Raw genomic sequence first — 14,519 nt, 5'->3', positions numbered from 1 at the left:
ATAATCCATGTGCATGAAAACAATTATTAGTTAAGACGTGCATTGCTCGTGATGAAAACAATTATTAGTTAAGACGTGCATTGCTCGTCAGTCGTCCCTGCCAATTAATTGTTTGATAATAGATATATAGTTTCACATAAGCTTAGTTCTCTGTTGAATAATATTTAGGCATTTACATTTATCTCGCCCAATTCTTACGTATTTACATATCTAACACGAAACTTTAAGTATTACCTATTTACATTTATATCACCCCAGTCTTTTATGTCACGAAAGAAAACCACTATTTTAACTTTTAGAAAGTTAAAAACACCTTTTCATTTATAGGGAATGTGGCACGAATGTAAAAATTAAAATTTAGATGTTAGAAATGTAAATACAAAAGAATTGTGTGATATGTTGTAAATCTTCCTAATATTTAATGGCCAAGTCTTGAAATAGTGACTTGGTGAGTCGCCCAACACTGCATTTCCAGAGATGGTGCCCATGGTAAATGCTTTGTCTTCCTAAGGAAAAAAAATAAAACATAAAACATATATGTGCGTATATAATCTATGGAGGAAGAAAAAATTAAATTAGGGAATTTGAGAATATCCTTCTAACTTAGAAGGGGTAAAATTTTTATACTTGTGTATCGCTGGGAAGATGTTCGGGGACTACTGAGTACAGAATGATAAGAAAAATGCGACGTGTACAGAAAGATGAGTTATCAAATACCGATTGCAAAGTAGGCTACCCACTATTGGCCATGGAGAACAACTGTTGCGTTTGGGCAGGGGCGGAATCAACCTTCTTTTTTAGGGGGAGCAATCAAAATTTCCCGCTAGCTATCCAAAATAATAGAGCATAAGGTAGACTTAATAAATTTATTTAAATGAATATATTACACAAAATATTATTTCTAAAACTATTTCATAATTTTATATTCTAAATTATATAAAATTATAAAATAACTTTTTAATTAATATTATAAAGCTCTAAATAAAGGGACTTAAGAAAACCTAATAAAGTTTTTAACTAAAAAATAGTATAATTTTAAAAATAAATGTATTATTAAAATTTTATTTAAAATTAAATTACATAAATACCACTCAATGCTTAGGCATCTACGTATCTAACACCAAAATTTTAATTTTAATAATTGTCATTTTATCTATGGAAGAAAATGTGTATTTCAATTTTTAAAAATAAAAAAAAGTGAAATGAATAATTTGGGTGGAATAAATGCTAAGAAATCTGCTTTACATATAAATTGGATGGTATTTATGTAAATGCCAGGATTTCTCTCTTCTAATTCATGTCATTGATCATCTCTTCCTTATTTTGAGGGTTTTCTCTACATTATATATTTCAAATTTAAGCGTATTTCATCATATTTGTCTTCGATTGAATTTCTTATTTTTCGGTGCTAGTAAAATTTGAACACATAAACTCTACAATTCAACAATTTTATTCAAACGATAATTGCAATGCCATTCATTTTTTGTTTTGCCTTAAATAAATAACAAAGCTCATCTGAAAATAATTCCGTTGTAGTCTAGTTGGTTAGGATACTCGGCTCTCACCCGAGAGACCCGGGTTCGAGTCCCGGCAACGGAAATTTTTTGTATATTTAAACAATTGATTTTATCGTAATATTCAGAAGGCTACTTTGTAAATGCTAATTACACCTCACGTGCTGGTGGAGGCGGCAATTTGGTCCAGAAAATAAAATAATATTGTAATTATTTTGCAAACATTTTATTTTAAAAAAATGAAATACATTTTCTCATATATAACTTGTGGCATGAAAATATTAAAATAGTAAATATCAAACTTCGGTGTTAATTATGTAAATATTGTTAAATATGAAAATGTGTCAGTACAAAAGAAGAGGGGCAAAAAAAAAAAAATAAAAAAAAAATCAACTAAAGTAAGTTTAGATTAAAATTTTAGATTTTAAAGAAATAAATAAAATGAAATAAAAAGTAAGTAAGTATAAATTATACAATAAAAATATATATCTTAATATAATTATTATGAACACACATACATATTAAGGATCTATTTGGGGCAGTTGCAACTTATTCAATAATCTGCTGATAAACTAGGTGCGGTTGCTATTAGAAATTTTTATTTTTTGGAAAAGTTGGACCGCTGTCAGAAAGTTGCCACCACACATAGATAGGTACGGTGTGAAAAAACTATTTTCAGCATTTTGAAAACGCATAAGCTACCAAAACACAGTTTACCCAAACAGACCAGGTGCGTTTTCAAAACGCTACCGCACCAAATAAACTGCGTCAAACATGCCCTAAATCGTTTACATCAAATTATTAATAATTAATTCACATTAAAATTCATTGCAATATTATTTTCAATACATATAAACACTAAACTAATTATAAGATCATCTTTCATTTAGTTTTATAATCTCATTTTTACAATTTTGATGATTAAAATGTACTTATTCAATTATTATTATTGAAATTAGTAATATTAAAATCAATTTACTAATATTTTACATAATTTAACTAAGCCAATATAACATAAATATAAATATATAGAGAGATTCTAAAATATTTAATTCTTATGAGCTTTAATTTCAAAACATTTTATTTATAATTTTAAGTGTAGTTTCTATGTATCTATGAAATATCCAAGGTAAAACTTATTTAAAAGTTAATAAATATCATCAATTTTGAATGATTGATATTCATTTCAAAGGCCTATTACAAAATAAAAATAATAATAATTCTATATACTCTCGAATATCATGAATATTAAAATTATGCCAAAGAATCGCTCCTTAACAAATATATTTCAATCAATAAATCTTTGATTCTTAATACATTTGCTTTTTTTTTTTTTTTTTTTTTTGGGGTTTAATTTAACTCAAGCTTCAACAACAATAGTATAATATTTTATATTACAAGTATCAACTCGTATAAATTTATAAATTTTGCTTGAGAATGTAAATATTTTTTAAAATATTTGGAGAAATATATATAAATTATTTCAGTGAGCATTTTGTAACTGTATAAAATTTAAATTAAATAACTATAGTTCTTTTGTGATAAAATATTTAAAATAATTATAAAATATTATTTTATTATCTTACATTTAAAATTATAAGAGGCAAAAATTTTAGTGTATTGATGCGTGTCGGAGTTCACGACGGTAGAGTAATAGATTATCTTCTTAGCATTGCACGAGAATTCTGCACACTTAGGTAAAATAAAATAATTAGTAATGACACCAGAAGTTTTTATATAGAAAACTCGTAAAAGGAAAAATCACGTGTCGTGACCCAATTGTAAAACTCCACTATAATTTTATGATTACAGTCTCATTGTCCCATAAATAGAAAAGAGTTACTAGGTATTACAAGTTACAATGCTGACTAAAAGGTGAATGTGTGTTCAGGCCTTTAATCCAGCCATATCCTAATTTTGCAATCCATTATTCTCAACATAATACCCATCACCCTCGATTAACAATAACTTATTTACAACTTGAAGTTCAAATACAAATATCAAAACTTTAGAAGGACATATCGATTTCCATTGTAACACCTAAACATGCAATATTTTGCATTAATTCTTCATGTTAAGGCATCGATGAAAGACTACAAAATTAGTGTTGTTAGATAAAAGATTTGAATGCAGTTATACCATATTAATGCAGTATGTCATTTACGCATGATGCAGCAGGTGGTAGCCCCAATTGAAAAAAATTATTTTTGCATCACTGATAGTGCTAACCAGAAAAGAGCTCATCGTTCTCAAATCCACATATTCAAGCCTCCAAGACACTAAATAGTTCATGTTAGTTTCCTTCGGTAAGGAAACAAACCAAACATGAATAATTTTTTTAGCTCAAAATGAATCAGTAATATTGCCTTAAAACTGCAAGATTCAATTAACACATTCCCCACGCTTTATTTTCCTATCATGGGGTACGAGCATCCTATAAAGATTGAAGCAACCAATAAGAATAGTACATCTGGCACAAGCCACCTGAATGCTCAATAAGAACTATCAATTAGTACAAAATTCCTTGAGAAAAAAATATGAGAAGTGTAGAGAAGTTATGGTTTCGTGAGTTCTGAAGAGGCAGTGAAGAATTTGAAGATTTTTTTAACATAAAGTGTAATTAAGCATTTTCCAAGGCAATAAATGTAAAGTGTTTCCAAGATCATTAATCTCACTTTATTTAATTACGAAAAGAGAAAAAGAAGTGTAACATACAAGAACCGATACAACCCGGTGAATAACATAATCATAACTCATGCAAATCATGACATGATAATGATCCAACATTAAATAACTCATCATAACCAGAAACAAGAGTAGACATGCGTAAACATAAAAAGATCCTTAGTTGCGTATAATCAAAATTCACGACTCATTAATCGAGTTTTCAAGGTGTAAATTGTATCATCCTCCTCAGCTTCAAAGAATTTGACATCATCAAATGAGTTTACAAAAAAAATGAGTACAAAAGCGTGTAGCAACACGAAGTCATCAACGAGCCTAGGGAAAAATATGATCTCTCCGAAAAGTAATGAAATAAACTTACAAGTTTGCCAACGGACATGCGAGCTCTGACATGGACTAAATGATAGGAGCGAAATCAATGAAAAAGATGTACCGTGGTCACTGCCAACATGTCAGCACCATTCGCAAATGCTGCAAAATTATTTGGGGTTGCAAACGTAACAACATTATTCGAGGCTTGCCCACATTACATTGTTAAAACCAACAATGAACACTTACAGATTCAAAATGTCAGGATTGAAAATAAGATTCCAATGAATGCTCTCAATTATTTGGTGTTTTTAAGAATTTAGTTTAAGGAAGACAAAATAACACTCTTAAGCAAAGCTACAGATCCCATCAAGCTGAACTGACTACTTGTAAACATAAGATTTGGATTTAAACTGATAAACTTATGAGTGAAATACTGTGAGGAATAAGTAAGGATAGAAAATACTGTGGCACAAAAAGTCAAATTTGAAATATGCATTAGCTAGACTACAAAATGGAATGATATAAAAATCAAATTTTTAATGAGAAATTGAATGACCTAAACAAGTGAAGATAATGAGTTTTTCACATAAATTTAACAAAACAATGAAAAATAAATGATAGTGGCAAAGGCAAATGCAAAAAGCTTCTATACGAAAATTGAGGTTGTTCAACTCTTTTGGAGCCAACTAAAGTCCAACACCAATTAAGTTTTTGTAGTGCTTAAATAAGAAGTCAAAAATGAACTCAATAAGTTTCAATAGAATAAATTACAATTTAAAAATTTTATAAAATGCAAAATTATATATTGATACATTTAGCAATGCAAAAAATTTAATACCCATTGACCGTCTCCCAGGAACAAAAAAGGCTCAGACACTAAATATGGTGTAGAAAGACAGCAAACTAGTATAGGATGAAGCTAAAATATACAAAACTGTAGAAGTATGGATTACTTACTCATGCTACCAACGAATCAAATAAATAAGACCCATAAAAACCATTCCTATCAAGTTTTTCCACGGCATAAAGCATCACATAAAAAACAGACTGAGTAATTCAAAGGACAATCTAAATCTACAAACAGAAAAAAGCCATTTCAGATGATTGATCCTCATTCAAACTCTTTAGCATACATGAGCACGAAGTCAAACAATTATGAAGAAACAAAGTGCAAACATAATAAAAACTCAAGTCAATTATATAAAGCCCAGTAGGCTCCACAAGGAATGAAGGCAAGAAATTCTGCAATACTTGACAAAATGAGCTCTCTGGTCGTGCAGTCTGCACTACCATAATCAAAGATATAAAATTACAATACTATGTACATCAGGAAGGCAGCAAGCAAAGATTGCAGAAACTAGGCATCAAGGAAATATCTTCAAATCCCATCCAGATGCTGAGAATAAGTAAAACTAGAGGTCAAGAAAGCTTTTTATCACCGTAAAAACAAAATATTAAAACGTTCCACTGAAGGCCCAAGAGGAAGGATTCCTTGATCCATTCCTCCTTTCTGTTGTACCACCATCGCTGCCAACTCCCTGTTCACTACTCTCAACAACATGCCCACTAGAAATCTTTGACTCATCAGCAGGCAACTGAAACCTGCACACAGGACAAGAACTATGGAGCTCCAGCCATGAAGAAATACAATCTTTATGAAACTTATGGTTACAAGGCAACTCTTTAGCTTGCATTCCAACTTCAAGATCCTCCAGACAGACCGGACATTTCGTAATTTCCTGAAGTTTCACTGTTGGCAACGCAATTACAGCCTCTTTCTGTGTAGGAGGGGTACCATAGCAGTTGGGATCATTCTCAGCCAAATGCTGGAATAGGATTTCAATTCCAGGTCCAACAAAGTAATCTCCAACGGTGGCACCAATGGTGGCATCATCAGACTCATTAGTTGGATTCTGGGCAGTATCAAAAGATCCTTCAAGGATAACAGCTTCATTAAAAGAGTCAATTAGAATCAGGCTCTCGTTTTCCCTTTCCCCCTCCATCTCCCTTTCCATCTCAGGTTCATCAGATTCTGACCTAAAATCATCTCGGAGGCTACGAAGCAGTTGATGGACGGCAGAACTCTGCCTCCTCCTTTGTAAAATAGACTCCATTTCATGCTCAGCATCTGAGTCATCATCACCCTCATCCATTCTAGCTCTCCAGACATCCTCATCAGTCTCCCTCCGTCGCCTCCAGAGAATGGATTCTAGCTCACGCTCTAGATCAGACTCATCGTCATCATCATCTTCTATTCTTCGAAACCTCCGCCTCTGGGGTGGACGAGGAGGATTGCCCATCATCCCCATCATTACTGAGGCCCATGAAGAAATGGGTCGCTCGGATCCTACGTTTTCATATTCTGCAGCTTCCCTTCCGGCCATTTCTTCCACAAACCCACAATCACAGAAGGGGCACTTAAGCTCAGGCTCCATGACTGGGTTCACTCTTTGCCGACACATGAAGCACCAGTGGCTGGTATTCATAGCATCAGCCATCTTCTAATCCTCTATTTAACCTCCCGTTCAACTGCGTAACGAATTTATGAGGAGAACCTAACACATGCAACAGAGAAATGGAAGACCAAAGAATCCATTTCAGATATTTGGAAGAAAGATAAACATACAGTAGATCTAAACAAATTCCAGCATACAAATCAAAAAAAAAAAAAAATCACATAAAGCGCGCATCTCACAAAATCCGAAAAAGTACTATCCAAAAGAGATTCGAAAAAGCTCTGAAAAGAAAAGCGAAGAAGAATCCGGCCAATATTATAAGCTCAGAGCACAAAGAAAACCAAAATTCAATCTAAATTGTTCAAATTGCAACAACACGCCCTCGAAGGTCAGAAAAGCTTTATAGAAGGCCAAAAAAAAGTCCTCACCCAGTTACGAAACCCTAGAAAAACGAAAGATACAATAAAAATGGCGGATTGAGAACAGAAATAGATGAGCAATCAAAATCAAAAGCAAGGAGAAGTGATTACCTTGTCGAAAAATCGAATGGATTACAGCATCTACTGGACCCGGCTCTTTTAAGCGCAGAGTTAGCCTTAGCGGAAATTGCCAGGAAATAAAAAGCCGAACTTTCCAGCGTTTTTCATTCTCATTATATACTAAAATTTGCCCTTCCATCATTAGTTATTTGCGATAAACATAGCCCTTAAGAAACATGTCTAAGAAGAGTTTGATATTAATGATCTAATTTCGAGTTCATTCAAAATTAGTTCAAAAATTATTTATTTCAAAATTTTAGCTCGTAACTTAGATTGTTTATTTCGATTCGATCTTGATTCGAGCCAAAATTCAAATCAATTTTTGAGAGGTTAATAATTTTTCAGAGTTAAATTTGTTAAATGCATAGCCCTGTCATCATTAAGGTTATTAAATGATCTAATTTTGAGTTGAGCCGGGTAGGCTCAAAATTAGCTCGCCTTGAAAAAAATTCAATCTAAATTTTTTGCTCATAACTTTGCTCATTTATTTCGATCCAGTCTCAATCCATGTCAAAATTCAAGTCTATTTTCGAGCGTTTAACAATCTTCCAGCTAAATTTACCGTCCTACTGTCAACTGCACAAGATTCGCAGGATTTTTTTTTATTTCTCTTAGAACACTTTTTTGGCACAAGGTCTAATTTGGCATACTTGACATTCTTCAATTTTCAAATAAATAAATTTGTCGTATGAGAACAAATTATATAAATGATCATCTTAATAAAACAAATTAGCAAATGGAGTGCGAAACAAAAAAAAAAATTCAAAAGGGCAGATTCACCCCCAATGGGGGCATGTATCTAATATATCCGTAAAAAAAAAATGTGAGCAAAAACTACTCACAACCAGAGATTCATGTGTATTTGTTTGCTATGTGGTTTAAAGTGTTCCCAAGGAAACGTATCTCACTTGATTAATTATATATTGAGGGTTGCCCAATAATATGCTGTATCCAAATGAGTTTTGCTTACATTAGTAGTGACGACTAACATAAGACTATCAAATGACAGTTATTCGTAGGAGAATGTTTTGATGCTTTCAAAGCTTCCATTAAGCTACGGGACGAAGTGTGAGTCTCTCACGGTCCCACATGGGTAACAGACTCATCGGCATATAGAGCTTGTGAAATAACTGAATCATCATGATGAGGAATCCCAATACGTCAAAGCACATCTGAACCATAAGGGCAAGGGAAAAATCATCTTATGCTAAAAAGGTCGCAGCTCATCGGTAATTGGTCCTTCAAGATGATACCGAAGAAGGCAAAATAAATGACAGGGCTCAACTCGGGTTGTCAAAGGAGGTAAGCGTAATCCTTAGAAGGTAGAGATAACAAGGTCGGAGTACCACGTACCCGTCATCCCAAGACACTAAGACCCTAATTCTACCTAATTGTGAAGGTAATCGACCCAACATATCCTGAGATCCCCGATTAGCAAATCCATAAATTGTGTCGTCCGCGAGAACCTCGATAACCCTAATGTCAAAGTAATGAAATTTCATTCTAAGACTATCAAACAGAGCTTCAAGAGATGAGACTTATATCTGCCGAAGTGGCATGAATGTTACTGAAAAAGAAGAGAAAGTTGAGTCCAACTAAAAAGCTGTAAACACTTCCAATAAAGGACATACAACATGCCTGAGTCAGGGAGCCATCTAACAAATGAAGCACACTAGACAACCACCTAAAAAGAAATCTATTCTATGTTAGTCGGGTTGAGAAAGTACAGAGACTTCTCTTAAGGACATGCAAAAATGTTCTAGTTATCTAGAGAGGTTCTTAGATATTGTGGATGTCCTATTAATCATAACTTGGGTGAAGGTCATGCTATGCAAGAGGTTCTTAGATATTGTGGATGTCTTATTAATCATAACTTGGGTGAAGGTCATGTTATGCAACCCGTCTAAAATCAATTCAAATGTCATGTAAGAAACAAAATGTAAGTTTTGAAACATTCTGACAATTTTAATCTTAAATTTTAATTTACTTTGAAATTTTTATAAGAATTTTTGTACAAAAATTTACAATTTTAAGGTTCTAAATAGCATAAGTTTCAATTTTCGTAGCATCCCAGGTACAACAACAAAGAAACATATGAAATAACCTAAGAATGTAATCATGCAGGAAAAGCAGTAGGACAAACCAAGTAAAATAATATAAGTCTGGTGTCGTTGGGTCAGCGACATATCTCAAGAAAGCAAAAGGTGACCGGACTCCACATATACATGTCCGATCTAAATTATATACATAAATGAGATTTAGAACTAAAGTACGGGACACGAGCAAGCAACTTCTGGTTTCTGTCACAAGTTTTCATATACCTGACACCTCACAACATGTGCTTATACCTTACCACTAATACACGACTCTCCTAAGAATCTAAAAGTACAAAGGAAAAAGAGAACAAAGGATTCGACCTGCATAAAAATAATATCAGCAAGAAAGCCAAACAAGCACGCAACATGTCTGGGTTAAGCTTGGTGGGAGAGCTAAGTAGCACATCAGAAAAAGGTTAGTGGTAATCATTATGTTGCTCCCCCCTTTCATTATACTTGTGTGTGCATATATATGGCATGACCCTCTGCAGAATAACAGTCTAATATAATATTGTGCATATCAAGCATGCAGCACACCAAAAAACACAAAAGTGACTGTTGTTTAGCACAAGCAAATCAACAAAGAATAATAATTAGAGGCATCGAAAAGACTACTCACCATTCCAAATCCTATCCTAGCACACAATCTAACGAGAATGTGTCCTAAACAACATCTAAGTGCTCGGGGTAAGTCTCTGAGTACGTTTGACTTTAACGGAGTTGCCACACCAGCCTCATCCTGAAGATCTAAGGGATCTAAAGGTTGTCACCCATGATGGATTTTGGAAAGAGTTGGTCTTTCATATGTCCTAGCTTGCTACATACATAATTTTAAAATTATCGCGAACGTAATAAGTAGAAAAATGTAGAAAAATATATTATTTAATTTTAAAATAAGAGTCATTAAATACGAACATTTAACATGCAATGTTACACAAGTTAGATCCATTGGATCCTTAGCATAAACATACTCGTGTCAATCCCAATATGATAACTCGCATTGCTCTTCGGGGCCAACCTGACAAACAATTATCGTTAAGTATCGAGACCAACACAAGGTCACTTGCCCTTTGAAACTAGCTCGCTATCATGCACACATGCAAATTTAAATGCAAGCAAATATATGAAAAAATGGCGAGCTGTGTGCCATAGAGACAGTGACTTGAGAGCATACGTGTCATGGAGGCAGCGACCCAAAGCAATGGGTCTGTCATAGAAGCAGTGGCATGAAAAATGGGTGTGTTGTGGAGATAATGACCTGAAAGGGTGGATATGTCATGGAGGCAGCAACCCAGAAAAATGGGTGTATCGTGGAGGCAGTGACTCAAAAGCATGGGTGTGTTGATGAGGCAGCGACTTAAGGAAATTAGTGTGTCGTGAAGGCAGTAACCCAAAAAAATGAGCTTATCGTGGAGGCAGCAACCCAAATAATGGTTGTTTCATGAAGACAATGACCCGAAAGATTGGGCATGTCGTGGGGTAGTGGCCTGAAAAATGGGTCCATCATGGAGGCAGTGACTGGAAAGTCACGAAGGCAGTGGCCTGAAGAATTGGTGCGTCGTTGATCCTGACAAAATATGTGTGTGCATAGTGTGTAATTACTTCAATTTAAAACTCACACAAAGGCACAAAAAAACTTAACTCTCACTGCCTGTATGTGCTTGCACCATTAATTCTCGACTGAGTGCTATTTAGCAAATAATTTTTATTTTTCTCCACAATTTAATTTTACATATTAGGGATACTACACAAGTGCACGTATCATTTCAAGTAATATATGACTTTCTTTTAGTCTCCAAGTATCGATCCCACGGGGAAGAAAAAACTCTTTATATTCACTTAGTAAAACTCTACTTAAACTGCAGGTAAATTATCTAGAGATTAAGATTAAATTGTATAAAGAAGTAACTAATACCTACAAATTCTCTTTCTAAACTCAAAGAAAATGATAAATGTTTCAAAACTAGCTTTATGTAGAAGAGTTCAAATTGTATGAAAATTTTTCTCTTTGCAACGAGATTATAATCAGTGTAGGAATCAAATGTTTATAAATTTAAAATGTAGTTTTTTGAAAAAAAAAAAGAGCATACATATTCCTTACCCTCTTATAAGTGCATAAAAAATATTGGCTAACCTAGAGTTAAATTCCTAAATCTTTGGTTATGCTGAGTAGGTTCTAGTCTGTCATCATAGAGTACCCACGTAAGCCCTCGATTAGGGCTAACCTAGCCTTAAGTTCCAAACCCTATATCAAATTAGTTAAGGTTCTAGCTTGTCACCCTAGAATAATCATTTTACACATGTCAAATTTTATCTCCCTATCTATTTGCACTCACCTGAAGATTACTTTTTCTTCTTCCTAAAGGTTAGTGTGGTAATTACTAATTGAGAAAAAGTATATCCCTCCCGGGTCATTAGGTTTTCAAAATATGTTTAAACTTATTAATTGGCCAAATTGCATAAGTAAATTAAGCATGAAGTAAAATATCATCACAATATTGAAATAAAAGCAATTCTAAATAAATATAATCCTACACATGACTATTTATTATCACAAGAAGAAAGATGAAGAAAATTACTCAGATTTCATGGTGAAAATATAACAACATATGAATTGATATTTAAAATTAGGTTTACACAATAAAATTTAACAAACTCAAACAAAAATATAAAACACTTATCTAGGACCGCCTCCAAGCAAATCTCCTGAAGTTTCTTTGTCTTCCTCTCTCTTCTTACACTAACTTCCTCTCTAACCACTCTAGCCTCCTAATCTCTTCTTTACTTTTATAATAACCCTTGAAATACCCTAAGAGTCACTTCAGATGCCCCTCTAAAATTCGTTCAATAGATTGTATCTAAAAAAAATGGATTCTGGAGCGCAGACACGAATCTGGGCGCATAGGTGCCTACCTTTTAGAAGCTTGAAATAATTGTCAGGCGTCTAGGCTCCAGATCCTAGTGTCATGATGTCGGGCTCTTTGTTTCCATGTATAGGTTATAGCGCTTAGGCACGAAATTTTGGCGCGTAGGTGCCAGTTCACATTATGCTCATTTACTCCATTTGACCCCGTGTTGCTATGTTTTTGCTCCTTTTTCTACAAAACTTCATCTCTTGTATCTGAAACCAAAAACACACAAAATAACTTTCATTATGGTGTCATATCACTGAAAATGAGTATAAATTGTATCTCAAAAAGTGACACATTCTTCAATTGCAACAACAATCTTCTATGACCTTAGGATTTTTGCTTTCTTATAGAATTTTATTTGAAAACTTACATCTGAATTCTACACCAAACAAAGAGATGAACGTACCAAATAAACCAATTAAAAATTCTATGATTATGCTTTAACATGAACGCTCAATAACCTTAAAGCCTTAATGATTCCTTTTTCTCTATTTTGGGTGAGCCAAATGGATGTAAGACTTACTTCATTCTCCACTACTTAACATGTATCAGATGAACAACAACTACTCTTACATTTCTCTATGATAGATTTATGTTCGGTGTATATGTATACATGTAGGATACCCATCTAAATAAACAGATTCTCCTATTTTTTTTCTCATAAAATCTCAAAGTCGCAAGTGAGTTTAAGAATAATTCAAAAGAGAAGATGTTGTATGACAATCATTATTATAAAATAGCTTAAGAAAGCAAAAAAGCAAGTAAATCTAGAGTTTCGGGAGTTTATCGCGTTTTCTCGTTTACTCCTGTTGTGAATAAACGACGACAATAACGCTAAAAACCATATTGAGAAAAAAAATCGTAAAACATAAAACAACAAAACACATTGATTTACATGGTTCGACAAATTGTCTACGTTAACAGAGCTACAGAGGATTTTATTAGCTTAAGGAATTACATCTGTCGATCACCTCGATGATTACAAGAAAACACTCTTCCTCTTTCTCTCCTCCTCTCCTCCTCTCCTCCTCTCCTCTCTCTCTACCCGAGAGCTTCAAACCGAAGCACACCAGAAGATGAACCTTGAAAGCTACCAATGCCGTATAGGAAGCCTGAGAAACCAAATTTCGAGAAAGATGATAAGAGGAGCTAGCATGCTTATTGATTAAATCTATCATGTGATTAAACCTATTAAAGAATTAATCAGCTAATTAATGAAGCTCGTTAATTATTTCATTTTCTCTTCTACATCAAATCATAGAAGAAATTAAGAGCAATTAATTTCGAATATCAATTTCAATTTACTGCCAAACATGAGAATATGTCAATTTGAACATGGACCAGTTTCCATATTCACAACAAATCTCTCACTTGGAGACTGGTACACTAGTTGTATTATCCAATATTTGCATCACACTTTTTTTTCAAACGAGATATCCTCTGCCTCTGCAACTCAAAACTTATTGTCTTCACGCTAGAAGACCAACTAAAGTCGAGCACAACTTCAGTTTTTCAAGAGTAATACTCTTAATGGACATATCATTGTCAACATAGCTTTGCACCTCCAAGCTCTTTCTTAGATTACTTATGTGTCTGCTTACAACTCCCACTGCATGGGCAATATCTCGTCTCTGTTGAAAGCCTTTTCATCAAGTCTAGCATTGTATCTTCTGTTGAAAGCCTTTCCAGGTTCATCAAATCCTGAGAGGGATAACAAAGGGAGCTTGCATGTCTATTTATTAATTTATCATGTCATTCGGCCCATGAAGAAATTAATCAAATAATTAAGAAAGCCCATTGTTTATTCCATAGAAGGAATCAGAAGAAGAACCTGGAAAGTAACCAATGTCGAAGAGGAATCCTGGGAAACCAGATCGCGAGAGAGATAAAAAGGGAGTTTGCATGTCTATTTATTAATTTTATCATGTCATTAGACTCATTAAAGAATTAATCAAATAATTAATGAAGCTCATTAATTATTTCATTTTCTCTTCTACAACAAATT

The 14,519-nt window shown here is 33.6% G+C and overlaps 1 protein-coding gene and 1 non-coding gene across 3 annotated transcripts; one reads left to right on the top strand and one right to left on the bottom strand.

Annotated features, from left to right (window-relative positions):
* Window positions 1-1,526: 1,526 nt before the first annotated feature.
* TRNAE-CUC lies at window positions 1,527-1,599 on the top strand. Its single transcript has one exon. It is a non-coding gene; the product is annotated as a tRNA-Glu (tRNA).
* Window positions 1,600-5,928: 4,329 nt separating this feature from the next.
* LOC110027326 (E3 ubiquitin-protein ligase CIP8-like) lies at window positions 5,929-7,606 on the bottom strand. Of its 2 annotated transcripts, none has more exons than XM_020728702.1 (2): window positions 7,498-7,606; window positions 5,929-7,066 (listed from the first exon to the last, which is right to left on the bottom strand). In XM_020728702.1, the coding sequence occupies exon 2, from the start codon at window positions 7,007-7,009 to the stop codon at window positions 5,966-5,968; it is 1,044 nt and encodes a 347-aa protein (XP_020584361.1). In that variant the 5' UTR covers window positions 7,010-7,066; window positions 7,498-7,606; the 3' UTR covers window positions 5,929-5,965. The 2 variants fall into 2 exon arrangements, with proteins under 2 accessions (XP_020584361.1, XP_020584362.1); XM_020728703.1 differs by lacking the exon at window positions 7,498-7,606 and adding an exon at window positions 7,396-7,465.
* Window positions 7,607-14,519: the final 6,913 nt, after the last annotated feature.

Source organism: Phalaenopsis equestris, unplaced genomic scaffold, assembly GCF_001263595.1.
Source record: "Phalaenopsis equestris unplaced genomic scaffold, ASM126359v1 Scaffold000422, whole genome shotgun sequence".
Classification (NCBI taxonomy): domain Eukaryota; kingdom Viridiplantae; phylum Streptophyta; class Magnoliopsida; order Asparagales; family Orchidaceae; genus Phalaenopsis; species Phalaenopsis equestris.
The sequence above is the reverse complement of the archived record's forward strand: the minus strand, read 5'-3'. Positions and strand labels throughout refer to the sequence as shown.

Bases quoted from the DNA above. Each gene is read 5' to 3' on its own strand.
- LOC110027326 (XM_020728702.1), bottom strand. From the start codon at position 7,009: ATGGCTGATGCTATGAATACCAGCCACTGGTGCTTCATGTGTCGGCAA.